The 24154-nt window shown below is 42.1% G+C and overlaps 1 protein-coding gene across 1 annotated transcript in view; it reads right to left on the bottom strand.

Annotated features, from left to right (window-relative positions):
• DNAJC13 (DnaJ heat shock protein family (Hsp40) member C13) overlaps positions 1 to 24154 on the bottom strand; it is a 179415-nt gene that overhangs the window by 115113 nt on the left and 40148 nt on the right. The window contains exons 10-16 of the mRNA XM_070726342.1: positions 22431 to 22532; positions 21955 to 22059; positions 14425 to 14627; positions 14044 to 14128; positions 13732 to 13886; positions 4553 to 4598; positions 497 to 651 (exon numbers count right to left, since the gene is read on the bottom strand). Coding sequence (XP_070582443.1) covers positions 497 to 651; positions 4553 to 4598; positions 13732 to 13886; positions 14044 to 14128; positions 14425 to 14627; positions 21955 to 22059; positions 22431 to 22532 — 851 coding nt within the window. The remainder of the gene's footprint in view (positions 1 to 496; positions 652 to 4552; positions 4599 to 13731; positions 13887 to 14043; positions 14129 to 14424; positions 14628 to 21954; positions 22060 to 22430; positions 22533 to 24154) is intronic.

Below are 24154 nucleotides of genomic sequence, written 5' to 3'. Positions count from 1 at the left end.
CGCTTAACTCCTCCCATCCACCCAGAAGCTGAAAGTTCTGCCTTAGGTGCCTCTTCCACACACCCTCGCCGCCCCCAGCCTCTGCGCCGCTGCCCGACTGTCAACTTGTAAAGAAGTGAGAAGACAAGGAGGAGCTGGGTGCCGATGGCGGCGGAGGAAGGCGAATGCTGCCCGAAGGCTGGGAGGGAGGCGGAATACAGGAGGAGGAGGAGGAATAGGAGGGAGGCAGGGAGGAAATTCCGGAAATGACAGTCACAAGGCAGGGAAATCCCTGCTGCAGTAAGAGAGCACAAGGTAGAGCTCATGCGCAGTAGGAGAGCCCACGCCCCCGGCTCGGGTTCGTAAGGTGAAAATGGTTCTTAAGACAAGGCAAACAAATCATGAACCCTGGGTTCATATCACGAAATGTTCGTAAGATGAGGGGTTCGTATCATGAGGTACCACTGTACAACGAAAAAAATGTATTTCATTTTACAGGATATTTTAAGTTAATTACCTCATTTCACTGCTCCAAATGGCTTCTGGAGTGTCAAATTCACCCAAAAAAATTTCAGAAAATTTTTCTGGTTCATAATTTTCTAAATAACACACCATAGCTTCTGGAAGGATATGCCCCAAAATACTTCTCTGAACTATATCTTGACCTTTTGCCTGAAAAAGAAACCAGGAACACAAATAAGTGTAAATAAACCTGTTGACATTAAAAAAAATAAAGAATTTAAATAAAAAAAACATGCTCATATTAAAGTTGCTTATTTTCTTGTAACAAAATTGTGAATACTTTTGCAGACGTTCATTATAATTTATTCTTAAATGGATGAGATACTTATGTTTTATTTATTATATCTGAATACTGTCCATTTCACCTAGAGGTGGCTCCAGATGACTTGCAACCTAATAAAAGCAGCCAAATAATTGCTTTAATCATCACGATGCCCTCTATTTAAACTAGATTTTAGTTTCAGTCAAAAGGATTTGAAATTTAGCAGGTCTAAAATTTCTGAATTGCACCTTTATTTACTTGAAATGTTATTTATTTAAATACGAATGAGGTAGTTTATTGACTGATTAGCCTTATGACTTACAACCATATCAAAAATATAAAGCAAAAATAAAATACAGGATATATGTCCAGGATAAAATAGCTAAAAAGAAAAAATAGAAATAAAATATATGTGGTAAATATAAAAGATCAGTATTCAGGCAAATTCAGGATACCCAACTGTTCAATATAACAGGTTTTTAGAGCAATTGCCTTAATTATAAAATTAACAGTTCTGCTTACAAATGTATAGATTTCAATGAGTTGTACTTTCAAATAGGAATGTTAAGTATCAAAAGCTAAGTTGACAAACAATAAATGATCAATATGTTTGATGGCTGAGCTATCATATATATATATATATACAGTACACAAACACACACACCCCGTATTATGTATTTTTCGGAGTATAAGACACACTTTTTTACCTTCCAAAAGGGTGAAAACTTGGTGCGTCTTATATGTCGAATATAGCCCCACCCACTCAGCCACCCTCATCCTTTGGTCTCTGCCTCACAGCAATTTACCTCCTTGCTGCAAACAGGGAGGAGCCAAGTTGCTTGTTAAGCCAAGCAACTCACTATCAGCTTCCTGACCCTCAGCTGATTTGGCCATGTGCTAAACTGAAACTAGCTCCAAGTAGGCAAATTGGGAGGGAAAGGCAGAGGGAGAATTTATTTTCTTGTGCTAGTCAGTTGCTGAATCTGGATGCAAAGTGGTAAATCAATAGCTATATACAGTAAGTCTGTAGAACGTTCAAATTATTAGACTTATTTTTTAATGATTGTTTAATTATTGTTCTAGACAACTTAACAAAATGAAGAAGATTTTTAAAATAAATGCCTGATCTGAAGAACCCAGTGCTATTGTATCTTTTTTAAAATAATAGAGAATAATGTATACTTCCAGAAAGCCACATCAATTTTAACAGCTCTGCAGAAGCATAGTCTGAAATATAACACTGTCCTGTTTAGTATTAAGATAAAGCAGCTGAGTTAAAACCTGGCTTAGTTATGCTTGGAGTAGGTTATTTAAATAATTGGGAAGAGTTAGTGTGATACATTTAAGAAAACCTTCTGGCCATAATGTACATTTCTCCAAGTCTTTCCTATTTCTATGGGTCATATGCACATAAATACACAGCAAACAGTGTATACCATCTGTACTGTTTGCTGTTGGCAAATTACTGTGAAGCAGAGGCCTTTTTTTCTTGCTTTCCTCTAAAACTAAAGTGTGTCTTATATTCAGGTGCATTTTATACTCTGAAAATGTGGTATATATATCCACATAATATGCCAGATCATAGAAATGTTAATGGAATCTAGCAATCCAAATCCAACACTAGAATAGACACTTTTTGAGAATTGGGTTATACTTATTGACAGGTATTTTTCAAGTGGAAAAATAGTTTTGTTCTTAGCTAAAAGAATTATTTGTTATCAGTATGATAGTAGTAATAGTAGGGTAGACTTAGTAAATAGTTTGACAGTGTTGAGGGAATTATTTGTCTGGGAATTATTTGTCTGCGGCATACAAATCTAATATATTATTATTATTATTATTATTATTATTATTATTATTATTATTATTAGCAGAGTGATGGCATTCGGGGGGGGGAACTGTTCTTGTGTCTACTGTAGTTGTCTTGGTGTGCAGTGCTCTGTAGCGATGTTTTGAGGGCAGGAGTTGAAACAGTTTATGTCCAGGATGCGGAGGGTCAGTAAATATTTTCACAGCCCTCTTTTTGACTTGTGCAGGATACAGGTCCTCAATGAAAGGCAGGTTGGCAGTAATTGTTTTTTATGCAGTTCTGATTATTCTCTGAAGTCTATGTCGGTCTTGTTGGGTTGCAGAATCAAACCAGGCAGTTATAGAGGTGCAGATGATAGACTCAATGATTCCTTTGTAGAACTGTATCAGCAGCTCCTTGGGCAGTTTGAGCTTCCTGAGTTGGCGCAGAAAGAACATTCTTTGTTGTGCTTTTTGATGACATTTTTGAGGTTAGGTGAACATTTTATGGTCATATGATAGAATGATATGATAGAACCTAGAAATTTGAAGATCCCTACTGTTGATACTGTATTGTCTAGTATTGTGAGAGGTAGTAAGATGGGAGGGTTTCTCCTAAATTAATGAATTTATTATGGATCTTTGGACTATTTTTGAACATTAAGAGATATTAAAAAGCACTGGGGCTCAGGATACAATTCTTTCCAACACCACCACGGTTAGGTATATTCTTAGAAAAATAGTAACATCTATATGGGCTTTAAAATAAGTGTTTGAGTAGAAGGCCCTAACCAAGAAAAAGGGTAAGAATAAGAATCTGGGTTCCATGTTTAACTTAGCCAATTTCTTTCCCAAAATGTTTGTGTTTATAGTGTCGGAGCAGCACTGAACTCTAGAAAGATGGTAAACAGTTTCTTGTCAATAATTGCTGTATTTTTCACAGTATAAAATGCACCTTAATTTTGGGGGAGGATAACAAGAAAAAAAAGAATTCTGCCTCTGCCTACCAGCATCAGGATTAGCGGCATCCTCATTTCCACTCAGATTTTGTTAATGAGCAGCACAGATCTTTTTATCTAAAACAAACCCTATCATCCTATGTGCATTTAACTGGAATGGGTGTGGTGTAGTGGGATATGATTTTCATGATGGCAGGCTCTACTCCCAAAATATCCCTGTCTTGCTACTTACAGCCATAGGCACTGAAAGTGTGGCTTTCTCACAGCAAGGCCTGATAGAGACGGAGCACTTCAGTCCTCCTGGATGCTGCCATCTTGTAAACACAGTGCTGAGCTTTCATCGGAGCCTGATTCTGCAAGTGGCACGCAGAAGTGCGGAAGTCAGGACTTGGTAGGCGAATCAGGTGCTGCGTAAGGGGCATAAAGCAAGGCGCTGCCATCCAAAAACACTGTTGTCGCAATCTCCGCTGGCTGCAAGCGCCCGAAAATGTGGGTTTTTTTGCCTCCACATGCTCAGTTTTTAGAATTAGGGAGGAAAGCATTTTGCATAGCAGGGAAATGGGGTGGGAGGGATCATTTGAAGGAGAGGGAGAAGATGCACACTCTTAACTTCACATGCACTGTGCAAAGGCATGTGCAAAGCATTATCAGGGAAAGTGTTTTTGGACGGCAATACTGCAATTCCCTCCCAATTCCAAAAACAGCGCCTGAAACATGAGGATCCTGGAGGAAAGAGTTTTCAGGTAACAGATTCCCCTCCCTGATTCTAAAAACGGCTAATGAAACACGAGAATCGTGGAGGAAAGAGTTTTCAGGTGGCAGATTCCCCTCCCTGATTTCTGTAATATAATGTAGAGGTTTGTTCTGTAATATAATGTAGAATAAATAGTTTTTGATACTACTACTGAAGAAATAAAAGAACCTGAAGAATTTCCTGTTGTAGTGTCTTTATTAAGAAAACTGTCTAGTGACTGGCATCCTCCATGTTTCCAACACAAGTTCAAAATAACTCTGACAGATTTTTATTATAAATATATCTTACCTCTTCAGACTTGAAAGCCTGCTTTGAGTGTGTATACTTCAAAAACCTAGAAGATAAATGTATTTGATTGTTATGAATTCTATAATTCAAGTGCTTCTATTAAGCTAGCCTTTCTCGTTTATTTTCTGCAGAGTCCTAGGGTTCTGTGAGAAATCATGATATTAAAAATGTTTTTTTACATTTGCACATCTTATAATGCTAAGGTTCACAGTGATTATAATTTTTATATACCTTAATTCAGTAGTACCTTACTGATCATGCTAATGTACCATGAGATTTAGATAAATTTTTATGCAGATGTTCACCAAGGAAAAAATGTTGATAATGAACCGTTGTTCTACTTACCTGAACGGTCATTTTCTTAGGGGGAAAAGATAATTGCTAGAGAGAGATTCTTGACCTCAAAAGGCTGAACCGTCATATTCGATACCAATGGTTCAAGATGCACTCACTTCAGTCCATCTTGGTATGCGTTTGAAGAGGTAACCTCCTGGCTTCTATTGATCCAACGGAAGCCTACCTCCACATTCCCATCCACCCTGATCACCAGCAATACCTCAGGTTTTGCTATGGGGGCGTCTACTACCAGTATAAGAGCTATAGAAGTAAGGCCTCCTGCTCCTACCACAGTCCCTGAGCCAACATCGAGTCGATATGTGCTCCCCAACAGAGAGGCTGGCATCCATAGTTAGGATAAGCCAGGTTGTCTCCGAGAAGAACCGTTGTACCTACCTGAACGGTCTTCTCGATGCTCTGGAAGGACAGTCCAGTATGGGTTAATCCCAATCCTATTGGTAGAGACTGAGTTAAAAATTAACATGTTAATTAGGCACCGCCCCTTGCCTGCCCCCATGGGCTCAGTTTTAAAAAACGAAGTCATTATAATCCAACACAATTTTATTGAATATGCCATTAAACACAACCAACTAGAAAATCCGAACCCAATCCCCTGAATCAAACGATTACTTGGGTGGGTCTGGACTCTCCTTCCAGAGCATCGAGAAGACCGTTCAGGTAGGTACAACAGTTCTTCTCCACTGCTTCTGGAAGGAGAGTCCAGTATGGGATATGCCCCAGTTCTAGTCCAAGGGTGGGAGAGTGCAGATTCAGGAATCAATAGTAGAAGAACAAACTTTCTGCAAAACCCTTCTCCCAAATGAAGCTTCAGCCGAAGCATAAGTGTCCAGTTTATAATGCCGGATAAACGTAGAAGGTGCAGTCCAAGTTGCTGCCCGGCATATGTCCTCAGCCGAAGCCTGTGTCATCCAGGCTGCTGATGTGGCTGCGCTGCGAGTGGAGTGAGCAGTGATCCCTTGAGGGAGAGTCTGAGTGGTAGTTTTGTACACCTCAGCAATACACTCTCGGATCCAATGACTGATGGACTTGGGGGAAACTCCAAGCCCCAATTTTGTCTGTGAAAAAGATATAAACAACCTTTCAGACTTCCTAAATGAATCTGTCCGCCTAATATAGATCTTGACAGCTCTCCTGATATCCAGCTTATGCCACCTGAGTTCTAGCGGATGGTTCCCCTGAGCACAAAAGTCAGGCAACACTAGCTCCTGCTTCCTGTGAAACAGGGAGTTGATCTTGGGCATAAAAGCTGGATCTAGACGTAAAACAAGTCTGTCGGGATAAAATATGCAGAGATCTGGACGTATGGATAGCGCCGATATGTCCGAAACCCTTCTAGCCGATGTAATCGCGACCAGGAAGGCCGTTTTAATTGAAAGAAATCTAAGTGGTATGGACCTTAAGGGTTCGAACGGTGGACCGGTCAAAGCCTTTAGCACTAACGACAGGTCCCAAGACGGAAATCGGTGAATTGTCGGGGGATGACTATTTGCAGCACCTCTAAGGAAGTCCTTTATCCAAGGATGGAAAGATAAAGACCTATAGTCCCCTGCTCTAATAATTGTTGCCAGAGCTGCAACCTGCCTCCTGAGGGTATTTGGAGCTAACCACCGCTCTAGACCCGCTTGTAGGAACCCCAATACCTGCAACACCGAAGCTGACTCCGAATCCGTGTTGTTTTCCTTGCAGAACCTACAGAAGGCCGACCAGGTGGCCTGGTAGATTCTCGAGGTGAATGGACGCCGAGCTGCCTGCATTGTCAAAATAATGCTGTCAGAAAGATTGTGTCCTCTCAATCTGCTCCGCTCAATCTCCAAACGGCTAGTTGAAACCACTGGGGTTCCGGGTGGTTGATTGATCCCTGACTGAGGGATATTTCTCTATCCGGAATCCTCCATGGAGGGGAGATTGAAAGAGACACTAGATCTGAAAACCAAGGTCTGCGCGGCCAGTAAGGAGCCACTAGAATTACTTCTGCCCTTTCCTGTAAGATCTTGTCTACTACCCTTTGTAGGATCTTTGTCGGCGGGTAGGCATATAGGAGACCTTGCAGCCAACTCGAGGTCAGGGCATCGACTCCCTCCACCTTGTGTGAAGGATAACGAGTGTAAAATCTGGGGAGTTGCGCATTGGTGTGTGTCGCGAACATGTCCACCAGAGGCGTGCCGAAACATTTCGTGATTGCCTGGAATAGTTGGGAGTCCAGCTTCCATTCCGTTGGGTCGAGAGTGGTCCTGCTCAGCCAATCTGCCTGAGTGTTGTCGACCCCTGCAATATGGTCTGCTGATAACAATGCTAGATTCCTCTCGGCCCAATTGAAGAGGGCCGAAGCTTGTTGCATGAGGCGTCGCGACCTCGTGCCCCCCTGATGGTTCAGGTAGGCTTTGGTCGCGACATTGTCCGTCAGGACTAATACATGCTTGCCTTGAGTAAGTAGTGTGAAGTGCTGGAGCGCCAGAAACACTTCCCTGAGCTCCAGAAAGTTTATGTTCACTGGGTTGAGATCTTCCTCTGACCATAGTCCTTGAGCGCAATGATGGCCAATATGCGCTCCCCAACCCGACAGACTGGCATCCGTAGTCAGCATGACTAGATCATGAGTCCGAAATGACAACCCTCATTGCAAGGCTGGTGAGACCCACCATGCTAGAGAGTCCTTTATCTTTTGTGGCAAACGAACACATGTGCTTGAATGACTCGTCCGGACCTTTTGGGCTGGGAGCAGAAACCACTGAAGGCTTCTGATGTGGTGTCTGGCCCACGGGATAATCCCTATGCAAGAGACTAAGGTTCCTAACACCTTGGACAAAAAGGCTAGGGATGTTCTCCTGTCTCTTTGAAGGGACGAGATGAGGGATATTATATTTCTCCGTCTGTCCGGGGAAAGATACACCGTGCATGACGTTGTGTCTATGATAGAGCCCAGGTGTAGAAGTGTTGTAGATGGAATCAGCTGGCTCTTGGGCACATTGATGATGAATCCGTGCTCTGGCAGAGTCCTCATCGTCAAGGCAAGTCCTGTTGAGCCCGCACCTGTGATTTGGACAAGATTATAATGTCGTCCAAATAGGCCATTAGACGCACCGATTGTGCGCGCAGGCTCGCTGTGAGGACGTCAGGGAGCTTTGTGAATGCTCGTGGTGCCAATGAAAGGCCGAATGGCATGGCCTTGTATTGGTAGTGCACACCCTCTACACAAAATCGCAGGAACCTTTGATGTGGAGGGTAAATTGGCACATGGAGGTATGCCTCCTTCAGGTCTAGTGATGTCAAAGGGTCCTGGGGGCAAATTGCTGTTAAGATGGTTTGCACCTCCCTCCAACCAATCTGCAATTTAACTGCAACAAACTGCCACAGAACCGAACTCAACATAGACAAAAGCACAGTGAGGGACTACCTGAGGGAACTCAACGAATACAAATCACCAGGGCCAGACGGACTTCACCCCAAAGTCCTAAAAGAATTGGCAGACACCATAGCGGAACCACTCCTCCTCATCTACCAAATATCCTGGATCACTGGAGACCTACCGGAAGACTGGAAGCGAGCTGACGTAGTCCCCATCCACAAAAAAGGCAAAAAGACCGACCCAGGTAACTACAGACCAATCAGTCTGACCTCTATACCTGGAAAAATACTGGAGAAAATAATCAAAAAACAACTTACCCACTTCCTAGAAACAAACAAGATCATATCCAATAGCCAGCACGGATTCATCAGAAACAAATCATGCCAAACCAATCTCATATCATTTTTCAACACCATAACCAAGTCAGTTGACCAATGCAACTCAGTGGACCTCATATACTTGGACTTCAGTAAGGCTTTCGATAAAGTCGACCACAATCTCCTAATCCACAAACTAGAAAAAAATGGAGTAGACTACTACACATGTAGATGGATAAACAGTTGGCTGACCAACCGCACCCAACGAGTTGTCCTCAACGGCACCAAATCCACATGGAAAAAAGTAGACAGTGGAGTACCACAGGGCTCTGTCCTGGGTCCTGTACTCTTTAACATCTTCATCAACGACCTGGACGAGGGAATAAAAGGGGAACTAATAAAATTTGCAGATGACACCAAGCTGGCGGGGGTAGCCAACACCCTTAAGGACAGGCTCAGAGTACAAGAAGACCTAGACAGACTATCACAGTGGGCCCATAACAACAAAATGAGGTTCAACACCGACAAATGCAGAGTCCTCCACCTCGGCAAAAAGAACCCTAGACATACATACAGCCTGGGAGATACCCCACTCAGCAGTAGTGACTGCGAAAGAGATCTTGGAGTCTTGGTGGACAATCAACTAAACATGAGTCAGCAATGTGCAGCAGCAGCCAAAAAAGCCAACTCAATCCTAAGCTGCATCAACAGAGGAATACGCTCCAAGACCAGGGAAGTACTAATACCACTCTACTATGCCCTGGTCAGACCCCACCTGGAGTACTGCATCCAATTTTGGTCACCTCACTACAAAAAAGACATCGAAACTCTGGAGAAGGTGCAAAAAAGAGCAACCAAAATGATTAGGGGACTCGAAACCAAGACTTACGAAGAGAGATTGAGAGAACTGGGCATGGACAGCCTAGAAAAAAGAAGGTCTAGAGGGGACATGATAGCAGTTTACAGATACTTGAGGGGTTGCCACGGTGAGGAGGGGGTCTCTTTATTCCCCAGGGCACCAGAGGGCCGGATGAGGAACAATGGTTGGAAGCTGACCAAGGAGAGATTCAACCTGGAAATAAGGAAGAACTTCCTGACGGTCAGAGCGATCAACCAATGGAACTGCCTGCCAGGGGAGGTGGTGAACTCCCCAACTCTGGACACCTTCAAGAGGAGATTGGACTTCCATTTGGCTGGGGTGCTGTAGGGTTTCCTGCTCAGGCAGGGGGTTGGACTCGATGACCTAACGGTCCCTTTCAACTCTATAAATAAATAAATAAATAAATAAATAAATAAATAAATAAATAAATAAATGCATCCTGAACTTCCTGTATAGAATATACAGGTTTAGCTGCTTCAGATTCAGGATCAAACGGCAACCTCCTGATGACTTTGGGACAGTGAAAATCACGGAGTAGAAACCGGTCCCTCTGGCGTGCTGTAGAACCGGCCCTATGGCCTGGATATGCAACAGGTGAGTTATCTCCTGAAATAGTTCTTGTCTTTTTGCCGGGTTCCGCGGGCACTGGAGGAAACGGTTGGGTGGGGGTTGAAGGAACTCCAACCTTAGGCCCTGAGACACCGTGGCTATTGCCCATTTGTCCGATGATGTGGCACGCCAGGAGGAACTGTAGAGGTGGAGCTTCCCTCCTATTGGCTGACCGCTGTCTGAGTCATTTGGGGCATTTGAAGCCCCTCTGACCGGTGCCCCTAAAAGGGCGTCTAGCCTGCTGATAACCTCTTGTTCTGTCTTGGAAATTGGCACGGTTGTTCCTAAAGGTTGAATTCTGGTTGAAACGGCCCGGTGCGTACGGTCTCTGGAACTGGCCCGTCCCTGAGGAAGCATCCCAGCGAAAGGACTGACGCCTGGTGTAAGGCGTAGTCCTTCTGTCTTGCCGTCTATTTGACTTGGGGAGAATCTTCCTCTTATCCTTATCTTCGATAAGGACCTTATCCAGAACTTCTCCAAACAGATCAGCACCACGGTAGGGAGAAGAGGCCAACCGCCACTTCGACTTTGCATCGGCCTGCCAACTTCTCAACCACAACAAATGGATGAGAGAGTGGTGGACATCCCCCTCGCCAAAAACTTGGCAGCGTGGAGGGTGGCATCAGCCGAAAACTCTGCTGCGGCTAAAAGTTTACTTAAGTCCTGCCGCAGTCTACCGTCCTCCGGTGTTAATCTGGCCATCATCTCCTCGATCCAAACTATCGAGGCCCTATTAAAGAAGGAGGCAGCGGCCTCTGCTCGAAATCCCCATTCGGACATTGCGTGCGACTTCCGGAGCAGGATCTCCGCCTTCCTGTCCTTGGGTTTAAGGTTATCCCCTGACTCGGCGGGGACCATGGCGTTTGACACCAGATTCACCACCGGATGATCAATCGGTGGAAATTGGAGCGAATTCTCGATTTCTTCGTCAAAAGTATAAAACTTACGCTCCAACATCGATGGGCCCTGTGCCGCCGCTGGGTGCTGCCATGGTCTCTTGAGATTTTCTACGAAGATTTCCGATGCCGGGATATGGTCTGTTTCAGGTCTGGGTTCTTTCAATAACGTAGTTGATCTAGGTATGTCAGCGGGCTTTGTCGGACTGGGGAGATCCACCGCTTGCTTGGCCTTGTGTAACAGACTCCTAAACAAGGCAGGTTTGAAAAGTCCCGCGACATATGGTTGCTCAGGTGATGTTTCATCCTCTGACAACTCGTATTCTCTGTCACTGTCCTCCTGCAATGCTGATTCCTCTGAGAAGCCCAGACCCAAAAGGGGCGGTGCAGACCAAAGATTCCGGCCTTGTTGTTGACGAGGAGGTTGGCTGCATTGTTGCACCCCAGATGCCATGCCCTGCGGGTAGGCATTGGTAATCATCTCTTGCAGGGCCGGTGATAATCCATGCCAGGCCTCAGGCTGGGACCTAAGGCCTGCAGCAGTAGGGGTGAAGGTAGCTGAAGGACCCGCATTAGATTGAGGTGAAAATCCCCACAGCGGTCTTGCTGAGGGAAGGTTGGGCCTGCGGCTCGGCCTGGCGATCTGGGGACCAATCCCTTTCTGACATTAAATCCCCAGGGCCCATTGATCTGGGAGTCAAGGCTCCTGGCAACTGAGGGCCTGGGGAAGGGCCAGAAGCCAAGAATGGAGCCTGGAGGGCTGTCTCCAGTCTGTTTTCCAATGCTTGAATGCGCTTTTCAGCCTCCCTGAGCGCTGAGGAAGAAGCCCCCTGTGAGGACTTGGGTTTAGATTTTCCCTTGTCCTTGTCCTTGGGAGCTGGCACTGAGGCAGCCGCCTTGTCTACACTCACATTTGACTGCTCCATTGTACACACAGCAAGATTAGAACGACTAGGAACGAAATCCTTTCTCAACTATGCCTGGAGGCTGTAACGTGAAGGCTGTCATCTACGAAGCTCACCAGCAATGAATATAAAATGGTGTCCTGTCTGTCACACAGACATCTCCAGGGCGCTCTGCCCCCTCGGGCGATCCTTCGCGCCGTTTTCCCTTTTGCCGATGGCAACAGAGGGGGGGGATGGAGTGGGAGATTCCCGCCGAAAACACAAGTTCCAATGGCGGGCACGACCGTTATGCGTTCCAAAATGGCGGTCGCGGTTTGACGAGGGCGGTAATTTGCATCGCCCCTCGTTTCCTCATGGCTATTAGGGTACCAGAGGCCCCCCAGCCAGCAGCGCCTGTAGCGTTGGCGGCGGATCAATGAGCTTAAACGAGAGCCGCCGATCATATGGTAAGCGCACTGTCAGCCTGCTTTGCAAGCGAATGAGGCTGAGGCTCTTAGTAAAGCCGCGACGACGGCAGCGTTTTCGCGGCGCCGAACATATGGTCGGCGCTGAGCCCTTATACAAGCATCTTCTGGCGAGCGCTGTCCTCGCCCGACTTGTAAACTCTGGAGCCTCGTGCCGCCGCTCTCTGCTCTCCAATCGTCTGGCTCCTCAGCCTCCCAGTGGGGGGGACGGATCCCCCCACCTTCGACTGCAGCCGGGTTTGGCTACTGAGGCCAGTGACCCAAGGCTGAGTCCCCTTAATAAAACAGTACCCTCTGAGGGAAGAGGTTTCACGGGGAAGTCGATAGGGGTGGTGCCCATGGAGGGCAGAGACCCCTTCCTCTTGTCTGATGCATCTGAAAAACAGTAAAAGGAGAGAAAAGAAACAACATGTTAGTCAATTGTACAATTATAATTTATTACTTATTAATACTTATTTTATACAGAAACAAAACTCATAAGTCTCTCTCCAAGGACTGAGTTTTTAAAACTGAGCCCATGGGGGCAAGCAAGGGGCGGTGTCTAATTAACATGTTAATTTTTAACTCAGTCTCTACCAATAGGATTGGGATTAACCCATACTGGACTCTCCTTCCAGAAGCAGTGGAGAAGAGGGACATCATCCAGGTAACAGTGGACGCACATGGGGCATGTTTTCAGGTGGCCCGCCAAGAACACTCTGGGGGCAGAGAAGAGTCCAAAGGGCAGAGGTATTGCAGGATGGATGGGAGTGTGGCGATAGACCTCCATTGCATCAATAGAAGCCAGGAGGTCGCCCTTCCAAACGCACCCTAAGATGGACTGAAGTGAGTGCATCTTGAACCGTCAGTATCGAATATGATGGTTTGGCCTTTTGAGATCAGGAATTGCTCTCTACATCTGGCCGTTATCTTCTCCCCAGTATGGAAAAAGAATGATCTAAACTTGAACTCCTACTAGTAATTTAATTCTATATTATGCCTCATCATCAGATCACCACTACAATATAATGGCTTGTTTTGCTTATATTACTAAGAGATAATGTGGAGAGTAAACCTATCTATCCTCAAAAAACCCCCAATGGTTTACAATAAAACAATGGTTTTATAAAATACAATGTTTCACAATAAAACACATTTTGAAATTATGGGCTCCTGTTCATTTACAAATTCTGGTTTGTGTACTCATGGTTTGCTGTTTGTATATTGTATCTTTCTCATTTCTTTTACAGACTGGTGGAAAAAATGACAAAATAAGCAGGAAATTGATATTTGACTGACCAATACGTCGGGCTTCCATATTGATCTAGGACTGAACATCATGCTAAATAAAAAATAAAACACTTATGAATTGCTAGATTGCATGTTACTCAAACCAACCCAAGATATATAGAAATTTTGTTTTCACCTTGCAACAGGGAGTACATTGGAACCAGTGTACATCATAATGAAGAAGAATATGCCAGTGAGATAAAGACGAGGTAACTGGGGGTTGTCTTGCATGATATGGAAGAGTAATATGGCAACCTTCTCAACAAGTATGGGATCAAAAGTCAGCAAAAGCTGTAGTGTAAAAAAAGTTAAATATTCATTTCAAATTAAATCGCTGTTACTATCCAAAACATTACTTAGTTAAAAAAGCATAAACATGCATAGCATATTGAAAATTAAGCAGGGAATTTTAAATATGTCTGAAAGGCAAGATGGAATGTCCATTTACCTGAATGATATGGGGAAGGCAAGTGTTGTCTGAGAGAAGCCTCTTCACCTTGGGTAAAGGTCTTATAACAGCATTATCTTGATCTCTACAATAAATATATTTTTCTAATCAGTATATTAGTACAAAATCATTTGCTTCTATTGTTTTTTTGCTAATTAGCAGATGTTCTTTTGTGCTTCACATTCTTGTTTTTTTCCTAGAACAAACTCTTTGCTACATCAATGTATGAGTTTTATAGAGGTTGACATCTTTTACAATGAAGAATTATGTTTTTGGAGGGCTTCTTGAAAAGCTTTTCATTGTCTTCATTCCCAGAAATGGACCATTTAAGACTTTTGCAATAACAAAAAATATTAGCAACCTGAAATCTAAGTTCTTTACCTGCTGGGAAAATAGCTGCACATTGTGACAAGCATGTTGAGGATAAGCGTGGCCAGATCTGTCTCATTTAGCACAGCTTGTCCTGTGGCTAGTAGACACCATTTCAACTGAGGAATAACTTGCAATGGTCGCCATCCATCCATGCCTTGGGCCCAGCAGCGTGTTTTTGAAGTCAATTTTCCTTCTGTCCACAATTCCTGCATCTGAATTAGAAATTGAATACTGTAATGAACACTGTTTTCAGAACGGTATGTTTGACAAATGTTCAGTTTTTGAAAACAGTAGTAAATACAGTGGTACCTCGTGATACGAACCCCTCATCATATGAACTTTTCGAGATACGAATCCAGGGTTTGGAATTTTTTTGCCCCTTCTTACGAACTTTTTTAACCTTACAAATCTGCCGCCGCCACTGAGATGCCCCGCCTCCAGACTTTCGTTGCAAGCCAAGCGCAGGTTTTTGCGATCCTGGGATCCCCTGAGGCTCCCCTCCATGGGAAACCCCACCTCCTGACTTCCACGTTTTTGCAATCATGTAGGGAAATCCCAGGAAGGGAATCCCAGGATCGCAAAAACGGGCGCTCTGCTGGGCAGAGTAGGGGGGACAAAAACAGGAAGAAAAGACTCATGGAGCTCAAGGGAGAAGAAAGGTATGGGGGAGATGAGGAGAGTGGGGTGGACAAAAACGGGAGGGAAAGGTTCATGGAGCTCAAGGGAGGAGAAAGGTGTGGGGGAGATGAGAAGAGTGGGGTGGACAAAAACGGGAGGGAAAGGCTCATGGAGCTCAAGGGAGGAGAAAGGTGTGTGGGAGATGAGGAGAGTGGGGTGGATAAAAATGGGAAGAAAAGACTCATGGAGCTCAAGGGAGGAGAAAGGTGTGGGGGAGATGAGCAGAGTGGGGGGGGGACAAAAATGGGAGGCAGGGACTCATGGAGCTCAAGAGAGGCTCTTTTCACCTTGCTTCGTTGGGACTCCCTGCCCCCACTCTGTTCCCCTCAGCTTTGTCTGACCACCACATTCTTTTTAAGCCTTAATATTTTGGATTCTCCTAATCGGCTTGCACGCATTATTGGCTTTTCCATTGATTCCTATGGGAAACATTGTTTCATCTTGCGAACTTTTCACCTTACAAACCTTGTCCTGGAACCAATTAAGTTCGTAAGACGAGGTATTACTGTATATCTAAGATATTTAAAATCATGTTTACATTAGTCTATGAAAGCAGATATGTAAAAAGTACTTTGCCAAAGATAAAACAGTACAACAATCTGGGCAAATCTAAAGGACTAATCAAACAGCCCAAATCTCTACTATGCCATAAATCAAAATTTATTCAAAAAAAATAGACAAGTATTCGATTATTTGATTTGGAAAAAAAATAGCTCAATTATAAAAAAATTCCCCCAATGAAAGATTGAATATAACTCCTTGGTAGCAATGCTCCTTGGTAGCAATGCTCTGTTTTTCCTTCCCAAAGAAAGGAAACTAATGAAAGAAAGCAACCATCCCACCCCACCCCCCAAAAAAATCCATCTTGCAAATACAGATGCATAGCATGAACTGGTTATTCCTTACAATTTCATGGATGGACTTCTAAACACATCAGTGTCATCAAACATCTAGTAATGTCTGACCCTGACCCACTATATGGATCAGCATTCTCCATGCTGCTCTGTCTCTTACTGCCTTTGCCCTGTCATCCTTTACATTGTCCACCCAGCTGACATCAAGGTGGCAACATGATTGACTTTCCAAGCAAGTCAGCTCTCATGGCATGACTAAATTATGACAGCTTCTCTTTGGCAATCTTGTCTTTAAGTGATATTTTCCGTGAGGATTTTTTTTGTTACTTTTGCAGTTGCAATTGGAAAATTTATTGGTTTAACAAATGTGCATTTGATTGTGAGGCTGATGTCTTTATCTTTCAGTTATTTTTCATGCCATACATCACATGCCTTCCAAAGGCTATATGTCTTCTGTTCTCAGGGCTGCAGTCACCAGTTTGCTCAATTTTATAGCCGAGTAAGATGAATTCCTTTACTATTTTGATAGCCTCATTGTTAATCCGCACTTTGACCTGAGTGTTTATTGTCATTATCTTTGTTTTCTTGATGTTAAGGTGCAATCCAAATTTTTCACTTTCATTTTTGATTCAGGATTAGCAGCTCCATATCTTTTTACTTTCTGCAAGCAATGTTGTATCATTTACATATCGAAGGTTGCTGATAGTCCTACCATCAATTTTAACCACAATGGTTAAAGTTCTCCAAATGCGTACTTCTCCAAAATATTTTTCTGTACAAGTTGAATAGCATGACAGAATGCAATCTTGTCAAGCACCTTTTCAATTCTGAACATTTTGTGTTTCCATATTTTGTTCCTACAGTAGCTGCCTGAGCAGAGTACTGTCAACCTTCGCTATAATTCTGCCTCATTTCTATGCTTGGTTGCCAATAGTTATGGGGAGGGGTCTTGGGTATTGGGGGGGAAGTATGCAGGAGGCCCTGTGAAGTGGAATAAGTATCATTTTCCTTAAAACCAGGTGACCTGAAGGAGACCATTAGAAGTTACATTCCATAAATGTGACGTTGGTTGAAGATGCATCCACCTGATGGTCATGGACATTAGGGATTGGCCGTTCTCCAGAGGGCGGGTGTCAAAAAGGGGTTTGATATACGCATGTATCGCGCCTTTTTCTCCAGTCTTTGCTTTAACCTTGTCTGCTTTCAGTTCTACTTTATGATAAATTCACTTTTGAACTTTAAAAAGGACTCTGAGTTTTATTTTTCTTAAATACTGACTGTAGCAGCTGACATTAAGCAAAGACTGCTGAAGCAGTCACTCCTGGAGAATTAATTCTACCAGGGACTGGTAACTATGTCCCGACATGAAAGCGGAGAGGAACAATCTGAGGAGGATTCCAGCTTAAGAAGCCATACCCCCCCCACCATACTCAGGTGACCTGAAGGAGACCATTACAAGTTACATTCCATAAATGTGATGTTGGTTGAAGATGCATCCACCTGATGGTCATGGACATTAGGGATTGGCCGTTCTCCAGAGGGAGGATCAAAAAGGGGTTTGATATACGCATGTCCAGTCTTTGCTTTAACCTTGACTGCTTTCAGTTCTGCTTTATGATAAATTCACTTTTGAACCTTAAAAAGGACTCTGAGTTTTATTTTCCTTAAATACTGACTGTAGCAGCTGACAAGTATTTATTTTACAGTAGTCCCTCACCTATCGCTGGTGTTACGTTCCAGACCTGGCCGCGATAGGTGAAATCCGCAATGGGGAATTTATCGACTGATAGTACTTATTTAAGTATTTATATTGTAATTGTTTGGTAAGTTTTCATTGTTTTAAGTGTTTATAAACCCTTCCCACACAGCATTTATTTTAGATACAGTATTTAAATACAGTATTTAAAATTTTAGATTTATTTATTTATTTTGAAAAACCTGCCGATCGAGTTCGGCGGGCTGTTTAAATCTGCCGATCGACTTCCTCAGAAACCTGCGATGAAGTGAAGCCGCAGTAGGTGAAGCGCGGTATAGCGAGGGACTATTGTATTTTTATTTTATTTATTTTGTCCAATACACAATGAGGGTTTTAGTGGGTATATATCTATATACACATAGTAAAATACATGCTGAAGGTTATAGAGAAGATACTCATAGTAAAATATATCTAAGAAATAATAGAAAAGAAGATATAGTAATAGAACATATCAATGAAAGAATAGAAGAAGAGATATAGGAATAGAAGAAAGGTATAGGAGATATAGGAGAGCAATAGGACAGGGGACGGAAGGCACTCTAGTGCACTTGTACTCACCCCTTACTGATCTCTTAGGAATCTAGATAGGTCAACCGTAGATAATCTAAAGGTAAAGTGTTGGGGGGTTGGGGATGACACTATGGAGCCCGGTAATGAGTTCCACACTTCGACAACTCGGTTACTGAAGTCATATTTTTTACAGTCAAGTTTGGAGCGGTTAATATTAAGTTTAAATCTGTTGTGTGCTCTTGTGTTGTTGTGGTTGAAGCTTAAGTAGTCGCCGACAGGCAGGACGTTGCAGCATATGATCTTGTGGGCAATACTTAGATCTTGTTTAAGGCGTCTTAGTTCTAAACTTTCTAGGCCCAGGATTGAAAGTCTAGTCTCGTAGGGTATTCTATTTAGAGTGGAGGAGTGAAGGGCTCTTCTGGTGAAGTATCTTTGGACATTTTCAAGGGTGTTAATGTCTGAGATGCGATATGGGTTCCAAACAGATGAGCTGTATTCGAGGATGGGTCTGGCAAAAGTTTTGTAAGCTCTGGTAAGTAATTTGAGATTGCCAGAGCAGAAGCTACATAGGATTAGGTTTACAACTCTTGAAGCCTTCTTGGCTATATTGTTGCAGTGGGCTTTGGCACTTAAATCTTTTGTTATTAGTATACCAAGGTCTTTAACCGAGTGGGGATTATCTGTGATAATTTGATTATTCAGTTCGTATTTGGAGTTCAGATTCTTCTTCCCAATGTGTAGGACAGAGCATTTGCTACTTGAGATTTGGAGTTGCCATGTGTTAGATCACTCAGAAACAGCGTCAAGGTCTTTTTGGAGAGTAGTTGTGTTATCAGTGGTGTTGAAGAGTTTTACATCGTCGGCAAAGAGGACACAGTTGTTTGTGATGTAATCGCAATGGTCATTGATGTAGAGAATGAAGAGCGTTGGTCCCAGTACACTACCTTGGGGAACACCGCTTTTAACTGGGATGGGGGTGGATATGGTGCTTCCTATTTTGACCACTTGTTGTTGTCTGTTTGACAGGAATGCTGTAATCCAGCTATGGAGGGATCCTGAGATGCCATAGGATTTGAGTTTTAGGATTAGTTTGTCGTGGACCACTGAATCAAAGGCTTTGCAGAAGTCAATATAAATTGCATCTGTAGATTTCTCTTGATCTAGATGAGTTGTCCATATATTTTTGCAGTGGAGGAGCTGCAGGTTGCAGGATAGTTTTTTTCTGAAATGACTGAATGAGCTGGATGTAATGTGTTGATATTCCCAATTCGTTGAGGCAATTCTAGATCTTGTCATTGTCAAGACCATGGCTTCTATGAAATCAATGTAGAGATCTTTTTGGTATTCTTTTACTTTTTATATCATCCAATGTAGATTGGCATATGATCATGCATTCCTTTTCCTTACTGAGATCCTGCTTGTACCTCAGGCAGTTCTCTGATAGTGACTGAATTAAAATATTTCTGGATTATCTTCAAAAGTATTTTATTCATGAGTAACATCATGTTCAGTGGTTGGAACAGTCTTTTGTGTTACATTTTTTGGGCAAAGCACTCTCAGTGCTTTTGTTGATAGTGTTCTCAGTAGGTTTGCAAGAATTCCATCAACTCCTGAGGCTTTGCAGTTAGGCCGGTGGTTGAGTGCCCACACACTTATTTCTCCAGAGTATCTGGTTCCATTTTTGGTAGGTCAGCTTTTTCTTAGGGCTTGGCCTTGTTTTTTTGTGTAAAGTTGTTTTGCATATTGCAGACATTGTTCTTTGCTAATTGATCATGCCATTCCTGCTCGTTACCTCCTCTAACTTTTTTTTGCCATAAAGAGGTTTCCGTCTCTCTTCACATAAGAGAAACACTCTCTTGTATGATCTTTCATGGATGGTTCGTAGTTTCTTACATTTTTCAGCCCAATAATTTTTTTTCTTGCCTCTATCTGGAACTTTGTATTTGATTTTTGCATTTCTTCCCTGTCACCAATAGCTTTTTCTTGCCTTCTCTCTTTTGCAGTCTGTTATATCCATCTGGCCAATTTTGTTGGTTTCTTGTATGCAATATGTCCTTGTGCTACTTTAATGACGATTGGGTTAGTGATGGTATGTAATATGTTTTGGGCTATTTTAATGACAGTTGGCCCATAGCTCATCAGGTTGTTTTTCTGGGAAGTTGAGGAGTTTAAATCTGTTCTTAACTTCCGTTATTTGTTCTTAACTTCAACTGCATATGCAAGGAATCTTCTTGACATCAAATTTCTGAATCATGGGTGGACGTTTGATACTTCAAAACCTGAACCTTACCTTGACAGCTAACAGTTCATGTTCTGATCCACAATCTGCATCATGGAATGTTTTCACAGCAAGGATGGAATTTCCACCTCTTGTGGCATTTTGGCTACAGTGTTTTCTCTTGGGTGAAATCCAAGTGTTTAGTCGCCACTTGGGTTGTTCAAACTATATGTGCATTATGCTTAGCTGTTGCTCATGGCATAGCTGAAAAAAATGTTCTCCTGCATCATTTGACATCAAATACATATTATCTGCAAGTAGAAAAATAGGGACCACCTTTGCTGGGAAGGTAATAGGTTTGTGTGCCTTTGCCATTTAGTCATGCTGGCCACATGACCACAGAGACATCTTTGGACAGTGCTGGCTTTTCAACTTTGAAACAGAGATGAGCACTGCCCCCTAGAGTCAGGAACGACTAGCACATATGTACAAAGGGAACTTTTACCTTAACCTATTATTTCAATATCCCAATCAAGGAACTGCTAACAGTAAACAGCCCCACCACAGAACTACCCAGGCCATTCCCATCACTGATAGGGGAAGCCACTATAATATATATTGAGAGAAAACTCCCATCCCTATTAGCACTGATGACATTACCTGGTTTGGTAATTTATTATTTATTTATTTATTTATTTATTTATTATTTAGATTTGTATGCCGCCCCTCTCCACAGACTCGGGGCGGCTCACAACAAGACACAACAAATCGTAACAAATCCAAATAAATTTAAATATTTTAAAAGTTTAAAAAGAATCCCAATATACTAACACACACACACACAAACATACCAGGCATAAATTGTACATGCCTGGGGGAGGTGTTTTAGTTTCCCCATGCCTGACGGCAAAGGTGGGTTTTAAGGAGTTTACGGAAGGCAGGGAGAGTAGGGGCACTTCTAATCTCTGGGGGGAGTTGGTTCCAGAGAGTCGGGGCCGCCACAGAGAAGGCTCTTCCCCTGGGGCCCGCCAACTGACATTGTTTAGTTGACGGGACCCGGAGAAGGCCCACTCTGTGGGACCTAATCGGTCGCTGGGATTCGTGCGGCAGGAGGCGGTCTCGGAGATATTCTGGTCCAGTGCCATGAAGGGCTTTAAAGGTCATAACCAACACTTTGAATTGTGACCGGAAATTGATCGGCAGCCAATGCAGACTGCGGAGTGATGGCGAAACATGGGCATACCTAGGTAAGCCCATGACTGCTCTCGCAGCTGCATTCTGCACGATCTGAAGTTTCCGAACACTTTTCAAAGGTAGCCCCATGTAGAGAGCATTACAGTAGTCGAACCTCGAGGTAATGAAACAATGTCAATGCTAATAATGAATGCAAGACAGCTACCAAGCTCAGAGAGTACTGAGGACCACACATATGATTTCACAATTTATAAACATACTCCTTTCTGAGAAAGATTACAAGGCCACGAGCCAACACTATATATTTTCAATAAAAATTTGAAAGATACCTCATTAAAGCTGTATGGGCCTCTTCTCTCTTTTTCTGCATTGCCATAATACCATTCCTTTTCACTCTCTCTTTTCATATCTGGTGCTGCTTCAATAACATTGCTCTTGAAAAAAAAGAGCAAGTTTAGCATTATGGAACTAGAAAAATAGATTTTAGTTTAACAAGCAATTTAAATGTACAAATGTCACTGTCTTGTTAGAATATGTACACATAGTCGGACTCATCAATTTTTCAAGTTACTGGGCTAAAGGACGAGAATTTAACCATACAGGAAAAGGCAGATGAAATTTAGATAATAGGTGTCTAAAATGAGATAATTAGTAGTCAAACTCAAGTCTTAAAAAACATATTAAATAACTTCCCAATTTTGAACAGGCTAAGTTTCAAATTAATTCCAAGGTGATATTTTTGATTTTATGAGAATATGCACTTATTTGTATTTATATAAAGCTTAAAAAAACAAAAATGCCATACTTGGAATGGTACTGTTGCCCTGCTTGTGTGAAGATGGGCTAGAGTAAGGAGATCCACAAGGATTCTGACACCATTTGAATCCATAAGCCCTTTAACATTTTTCTGTAATAAGAATATAAATAATTTATAAGAAATCATATATTTTAAAATATTTTTTTCTGGTCTAATTTTTATTGCATGACATGCTAATCTTAATGTAAGAAGAAAACACAAACTTATAAAGAGCTCTAGTGATAAAATTGTAACTAGCTTGCATTATTTACTGATTTTATTACTAATATTACATTTCAATAAATTATTGAATAAATGATGAACAACTAGTACTTGCTTTCACTGTTAACCATTAGTATATATTTTGGTAAAGGCACCCCTCTTTATTTTTATTAACAATAATTGATTAGTGGATGTTCCAAAATTCTCCTACATTAATTTTTACTTTTTAAAAATATGATTTCCCAGAGAAATCCTACTTTTAACCATAAAGGCTATAAAATGCATCAGTTGGATACATTACTAACCCTAACATATATCCTAACCATTATTTTATAGCAGATTTTTTAAAGTGTGAAATGAAAATTAGCTTCTTTTTAAAAGGTAGTATTTATTTAAGACAAATATAGTATTTATTTAGCAAAAATATGTGCAGAATAATTTCAATAGCTAAAAATATACCAAAAAGTGGTAAAATTAAAAAGAAAACACTCAGAATAAAAACAGTTCTAAGTTACAATAAAAATATTGGTTTACATATCCCTCCTAAATATATTTTGCTCCAACTCAGCTTCAGTTTGTTTCATAATAAAAAAAAAACCTCACAATATGATAGACAAAATTATTATTTCTGTGAAAGCTGGCTTGTTAATGATCTCAGAATGCAGAAAGGACAATTGAGAATTAGACTACCCTGAAAGATACTTAAACTATATTGCATGACTTGTACACCGTAGTAAATAATTTGAATACAGTTTGAAATGCGAGTGATAACTAGGGTATTGATTAGAGTCATGTGATATCTTAGAATGGTCTGTGTCTGAACTGAAACATGTGCATTTTAGATATTTTTAAAAATCTGTACAATGAATTAAACAGGCCAATTCTGAGCACAAATTGGGGCGGTGGTGGTGAGAAGAAGTGATGAAAAATCAATATCGGTGGCTAACCAATATCTTCCCTCTCAGCAGTGTTCCTGATAAGGATGTGGAATAAGTTACCAGTCAACCAGCTAACCTTTCCTCTGTTGACCCTCTGATTTCCCACTATCCTGCCTCTAACTTTTTGAGGTAATAACAGAAAAAATGCACAAAGTTTCAGAACTTTTGGCAGTGCTTTATATTATTGCCTTAAGTGGGGGTGGGTGGGGGGTGTTTGTCCAAGAACCTATTTGCCCAAGAATCTGTTTCACTGAAACAACCAAAATCATCCAGGCTCTGACATTATTCTGCTGAAAGAATTTGACAGAACTTCAAAAATATGAAGTTTGTTCCAGGTTTGAACCAAAACAACGATTATTTAGAAGTCATTTGTGTCATATATCAACTTGGTTGCAGCATTGTGGGCCAATCTTAATTTCTGGACTGTTCAAGAGCTGTCCATAGTGGTCATCTTTGCAATAATCCAGTTTTTGGTTTTCAGGACATGGAGCATATGCATCAGGAAGGGATATAATTAATTCATGCCTTATAGTTGATAAATGATCCCATTTTCTATAATTATTATAATGAAGT

This window comes from Erythrolamprus reginae, chromosome Z, assembly GCF_031021105.1.
Source record: "Erythrolamprus reginae isolate rEryReg1 chromosome Z, rEryReg1.hap1, whole genome shotgun sequence".
Taxonomy (NCBI): Eukaryota; Metazoa; Chordata; class Lepidosauria; order Squamata; family Dipsadidae; genus Erythrolamprus; species Erythrolamprus reginae.
The sequence above is the reverse complement of the archived record's forward strand: the minus strand, read 5'-3'. Positions and strand labels throughout refer to the sequence as shown.